The sequence below is a fragment of the Microcaecilia unicolor genome, chromosome 5 (assembly GCF_901765095.1).
Source record: "Microcaecilia unicolor chromosome 5, aMicUni1.1, whole genome shotgun sequence".
Classification (NCBI taxonomy): Eukaryota; Metazoa; Chordata; class Amphibia; order Gymnophiona; family Siphonopidae; genus Microcaecilia; species Microcaecilia unicolor.
In genome coordinates this window covers 124,608,813-124,614,812 of record NC_044035.1, presented here as the reverse complement: position 1 = coordinate 124,614,812, position 6,000 = coordinate 124,608,813, and the positions used below count along the sequence as shown (strand labels likewise).

General features: G+C 37.9%; 1 protein-coding gene across 1 annotated transcript in view; it reads right to left on the bottom strand.

Moving 5' to 3' along the window:
• Positions 1-445: 445 nt before the first annotated feature.
• The window catches only part of RET (ret proto-oncogene), a 157,425-nt gene continuing 151,870 nt past the window's right edge, over positions 446-6,000 (bottom strand). The window contains exons 19-20 of the mRNA XM_030204979.1: positions 2,242-2,389; positions 446-802 (exon numbers count right to left, since the gene is read on the bottom strand). Of these exons, the coding sequence (XP_030060839.1) occupies positions 645-802; positions 2,242-2,389 (306 nt within the window). The 3' untranslated portion in view covers positions 446-644. The remainder of the gene's footprint in view (positions 803-2,241; positions 2,390-6,000) is intronic.

The following is a 6,000-nucleotide window of genomic DNA, read 5'->3' as shown; positions in this document are numbered from 1 at the left end:
CAGAGGAATCAATAACTTAAATTTCAGTACTTCATCTGCTGGATTATAAGTGCATTTTCTTTCCTTATATTTAATACAAATATTGACCCTGTAAATGCTTTTCAGATAGATCAGTGACTTGATAGTGTGAAAATCTTGATGTTAATCAAGTGAACCAAATCTTTTGAAATGTACATTTCCTTATACTCCATGCTTGCACTTAATATTTTATTTGAACAGCAGCCCATGCTACCAGCAAAGTATCTATTTCTTTTTTTTTTCCCCTAAAAAGCTTTAATCAAAGGCTGGAAAGTATCGAAGCATGAAGGGTATGCTTCTGGAAAAAAACATATGCTCTGCCATAGTTAAATATGAAATAAATAAATAAAGTTCTAACTTTAAAACCATTTCAAGTCTGGTTCGATATGTTTTATAAAAGGGGTAACGTTGAACAAAATTTTCAGTATACATAAAACCATTTTACAAATTTGATAACACAAAATATAAAAAAAATGAATTTTCCAAGCTAGAGTTTAGTGTTGGATTTAACCAGTTTTTAATGACAAAGAGAGAGCCAATGGACTCTCCATATATATATATATATATTTTATTTTTTTTTGTATCTTTCATCCCCTCACAAGTTCATTACCTTCTGCAAAGAAAATTTAACTATCAAACTTGTCCATAAATTTTGCCGCTGAGGGTGAAACCATCCAGTTAGCATATACACTATCATTTGCATATCTTGAAAAGACAGAGTTAGTGCCATCGAATCTTGTGAGTGGTACGGGGCTCTCTTCAGGCCAGTTCGGATATGACATGCCTAAAAATGAAAACAGATAATTTTTTCTGCACTGAAGAACCAAAACTTCATGTGCAGACAGTAAGGCCCTTGGCAAAACTCCCTTACATATTTACCAATCAAACTTTGGCTTTAATCCCAAATCTTTGTTGCATTTAAGAGCGCAAAGGAATAGCTGATTTGAAGATAAAGACACCACCAAGACTGGGTCCTCAATAATAACTCAGCGGAACCTATTACTTTCTTTTAAGCTTCCAATTACCTAAAGATCCTTTGTCTATGGCAACACAAAGAGACAGTAAATAGCTGTGTAAAAAGATCTTTTATACAACTACCTAATGAAAAACGTATTTAATTAATCTGAAGTAGAATAAAAAGAGAGATCTAAATTACAACCTCTCTTTCTCTCTTCAAAAAACTTTAAAAGAGCTCTTTAGTTTTACCAGGTTCAAGTGAACAGAAAAGACTATTTTTAATGATTTCTATTGACTAGTTAAGGAATTTGGGAGAAAGTAATGGAAAGTCCCTGGCTACTTTTTAAAGATTTGCTATCCAAGCCACACAAAATGATACCCATCTATGAAATAAGATAGATCCTGGACTTTGTACAATTATTAATTGGAGAGAAAAGTAGGAGTTTTGGCAAGAACCACATTTACTGTCCATATCACCACCACAATACAAACAAATATCTTTTTTGATCAAACATTTGCTACAGCTTTCAAGCTGATGTTTTCTTGGGATTACATGGCAGAAAGGATGTGAAAACAGTGGAAATAATGTAGTTTCCTAGTGACCAACAATGATTCAGTTCTTCCCCAGGCTCTGCAGCTGCACTCAGTCTTTCCTGGCTTCTGTGGGTTTGGAAGGTGTGACAACCTTCATCTCACATGAGAAGCTAACCCTAGACAAATGCCTGTTCATCTTAATTTTTCTTCAAGATCAGAGACCCAGCAAGCCATCTGGATAATGCAAAACTGCTTGATCCACAAAAGGGAATCAAACACAAAACGTTTAGCAAACAAAGTAGTTTTTTATGTTATTTCAATTGTAGGTGCATAAAATCTATATGGGAAGTTTCTTCTAAATGTCTTTGATCCCATGGTTTCATCTTAATTTGCTAATGTATGCATATATATATATTAGACATATAAACAATATATATCTATACAGTTTATATATGCATATAGATATATACGTAGCTATAGATCTAAATATATACACATAAATAATTTGTAATGTTACTTATTTTCACATCCTTTTTTTTTAATACAGCTGCAAATTCAAATTTGAACCTGATGCAAAGTTTGACAGTTACAAACAAAAAGGGTTTCCAAGCAAACTTTGATTGGCTTCATTCAGACAGAAAACACTCTTAAGGGTTACAGAGTGTGAGGACAGTGCATAAGAAAATCACATTTTGAGTTGCTAGAATCTAGTAAATGCATGTGAAATTCTACCATAAAGTTTGTTTTCAATCCATGTGGAAGGGAGTGTTCGAGGGAGGGGAGCGTTATTACAGTCCACAAGAGGGGTCTCTTCTTCTGAGAGTCCATCGTCATAAAGTAATGAGTCTGAAGGGGTTGAAGCTGCAAGGTCTAAATAGTCCTATTAAACATATACAAAAAAAAAAGTGCTGGTTACAAAAAAAACCAAACAAACCAATAGGATCATGCAACAGTAGACACAAGAACTGTGATTTTCAAAGTCATTTCTAAGTGCATTAAATTTAGCACAAGCTATAACGGTGATGATTTTCAAAATCGTGCAGTAAATATCAAAGCCACCTAGTAAAGTATCCACATCGGTTCAAAAGAGAAGCATGAGTTTTCATAAGTGCAGTGATTGGCACCTGCTTGTCTGCCCTGGCAAACAACAGGCAGAGTTTTGAAAATGCAAAAAATGCCACCCATCTAGGCCAGGTTGTGGGTAAAGTACATGATCTCTGTGGATTTTTACATAGGTATAGGGTGGGCAATTCTCAACCGTTTTAAGTGGATCAATGGCTTTTGAATATTGCCTTTAATCTATCAATTCCATTGAGTAGGACTATCTACAGATATATAACTTTTCTTTACTATGTAATGAAGCATCATGTTGTGCATTTAGGGACAGATTCAGCAAATGGCCTTTATAGAATAGCGCTTAGCATGGATTTCTGCACCCAACTTTGGTCACGAAGGTTCACGCCTGCTGAAACCTGGTGTATATCCTGGCACACAAGTTAGGCATGTAACGCCGGGTATTCTAAATTATAGGAATGTCTCTGACCCACCCAAGCCCTTCCCATGGCTATGTCCCCTTTTAGTTTCCATGCGAGACACTTTGGGTGCAGATCTGTGCATAAATTCAATTAACAACAATAATTGATAGTGGCTTGTTAACTAATTAGTTTGCACGTGGATATCAAGGTCCATGCCCAAATGTGGGCTCCCTTTACAGAATCTGGGGGTTAGTGTTCTCTAACTGATAGCACAACCCTTACTGCCTACAAAATAGGTGTCAGTATGTTTATGTTTATTAGATTCTTGATATACCGCCTTTCTGTGTTCACTCGGTAACTTTTGTAATGGTCACATGCTAATAGCAACATCAGCACAAGGCCATGAATGTGAAAAAACAGAAAATCAGCCATTTTACTGCTGTGGCCTTAGCATGCAGGAAAAACCCACATAAGGGCGTGCTAAGACCACTTTATACCGCAGCTTAGTAAAAGGACGCCAAAGGATGCACAATACTAAAATATCTTTATATTCATAGAGAGCTGCGTTGTGTATGAGATACAAAAGGGCAGTAAAAATACTGCAATTAAACCAGCATTTACCTTGTTTTTCATAAAGTACTCTAGCTTCTCTACAAATATTACTGACAAATAGTTACCATGATGCTTCACTCTTGCAAGCCAAAGCAAAGTATCAGAAATGGAGAGGGTGATGTATACAAGTCCTTAAAAATGAACTGTGCATGAAAATATATATATATACAATATGCAAACATGAAAAATATCAACATTTCAGCAGTTTTGTACATTTTTTGGAGTGCAACTGCGTTTGCTTAGTGACTTTATAAATGTGCACTTTGAAAGTAGACTTTTGTGTGTATCCACTACATAGAAAAAGTTTTAGAGTACCTCTTAATGAACCGCTGCTGCTGCTATGATACAAAACCGTACAAAGCTTTCAATAATGCAGAATTTTGCAAAGATAAGTGTGCAAAAAAGACTTTGCTGGTTTGTTGTTGCAAAAAAAGATAACTACACCTCAGTCAAATGATAAGAGGCATTCATCATTTGGAGTCTGCTGGTATCTTCTCATTAAAAGATGCTGAGAGGAGGAACAAGTGGGGCTTCCTCCTGCCCCATGAAGAACTTCCCTCTGCCCAATTATAGAGTAAGTTTTGAGGGGTTGTGGGCTTTAGTGGGGACTCTAAAATGGTTTGGAGAGTTGCAGCAAGGGAATGAGGCTTTAAGAGGTGTGGGGGGGGGGGGGGGGGGGGGGAGGGTAGTGGATTTAGGGCCATGCTGGGGTGGAGAAGGCCCCACTCCACAGGTACGATCAGGAATTGTACTGTGTTGGGGAGCAGTTCACAGGCCAGGAGATTGGCAACACATATTAAATTTCATGGTTTAATGCACAGTCAAGAATGTGTGAATTCCTGGCCATAATAATACAGTACAGTCTCTGATTATCTGATCTCAACTAATCCAACCATCTGGCATATCCGACAACCCCACTGACATCATCACAACTCTACTTTATGTGCAAATTCCTTATTTTAAGCACGTTCTCTAAAGTCTCAGTTTTTCCACTAATATTTATCAAGTCTTTAATGAACACAGTTTGAACAGACCTTGTTATTTTTATCATTCTTGAAGTTAGCCACGCAGCTAACCACCTTTTCCAATTCTGCTGAGATCGTTTCAGGTTGCGATTGTAGCAAAGTTAAATTTTGGGACTGCACATTTATTTGAGGGACTGACGCTTTGGCCAGATCAGCTATGGCTTCCCAAATTGCATGTAAAGTATCCACCAAAGGGTGGGTTTGCAAACATGACGGTAACAAAAGTTGTGTTACCTCCTTCTACTGTTGCCACCATAGCCATCAACAGTACCTGTGGAGACGTAGAGGACTCTTGTTGTCGCCAAACCTCCACCCGCTTCACCAGCATCAGCTGCTGCTGTCATCAGTGCTAAGGTTCCAACTGCCAGGTCCTCCAAGCTAGTCTCTTTTTTTCATCCTTTGACTCCTTCCGATGTAGGTGGAAGGGCTAAGTAACAGCCAATGCATGGGAGACTGGGTTCTTCTAATACTTAGGAGTCTCCAGCAGCTCACTTCCCGATCCTTGTGGTTGAGTTACCAATCTGCTCATGAAAACATCGGGAATTCTATGCCTTTTTTTCTGTATTTTTTTAAGGGGACCATTGTTTTCTGTATTATCCAAATTTTTACTTATCGAGCAATGGGTTGATCCCATTTACATCAGATAATCAAGATTCTACTGTACACATTAAATGTCTTGCAAAATTGTGCAGAAAATGGATATAATTTTGGTTATTATATTACCCTCTGAGTAAAGTGAATATTGCTCAAAGGATATTTGGCTAACTTTTGTGTATTCAGTCTTTTAATAACTTACAATTTAGAGTACAAAGACATTAAGAAATTAAAATTAATACTCTAACCAATATGCAGGATAGTGAATGTCTACACACCATGGAGAAATGAATGTTTCTAAGAAAACCCTCAGTGCCAACATGTAGCCTTCACTTAGCACAGCTGCTGTTTGATTGCAGTCCTTGCAAAGGAAGACATTTACTTTTGTGGGCCCTTAATTGTGGAGTACTTATTTAGTTGTGCCAGGAAAATAATTATTTGGCTTCTAACAAAAGAGTCAAGCATATTAGTGTCTAGTGGCTGGGGCAGAAGCGATCCCAGTTCCTCCTTTTCTGTTGAGCATTAGGTTCAAAATGGTTATAGCTGACTCCTAGTGGTAGTCTTGTGGTACTACTGCTAGTGGCCAAGATGCCAAATAGTTTTGGTAGTACTGTGAAACTACTACTAGGGCAGTGGTGTAGCCAGAAGGCAATTTTTGGGTGGGCCAACAGGTTGGATGGGTGGGCACTAGAGAAACACCTGATGCACCCATGCCCTGCCCCTACCCCACTCCCAGTAACTTCAATGAGGGTAGCAATGCTGGCTTCAGTGGCTACAGGTCACGT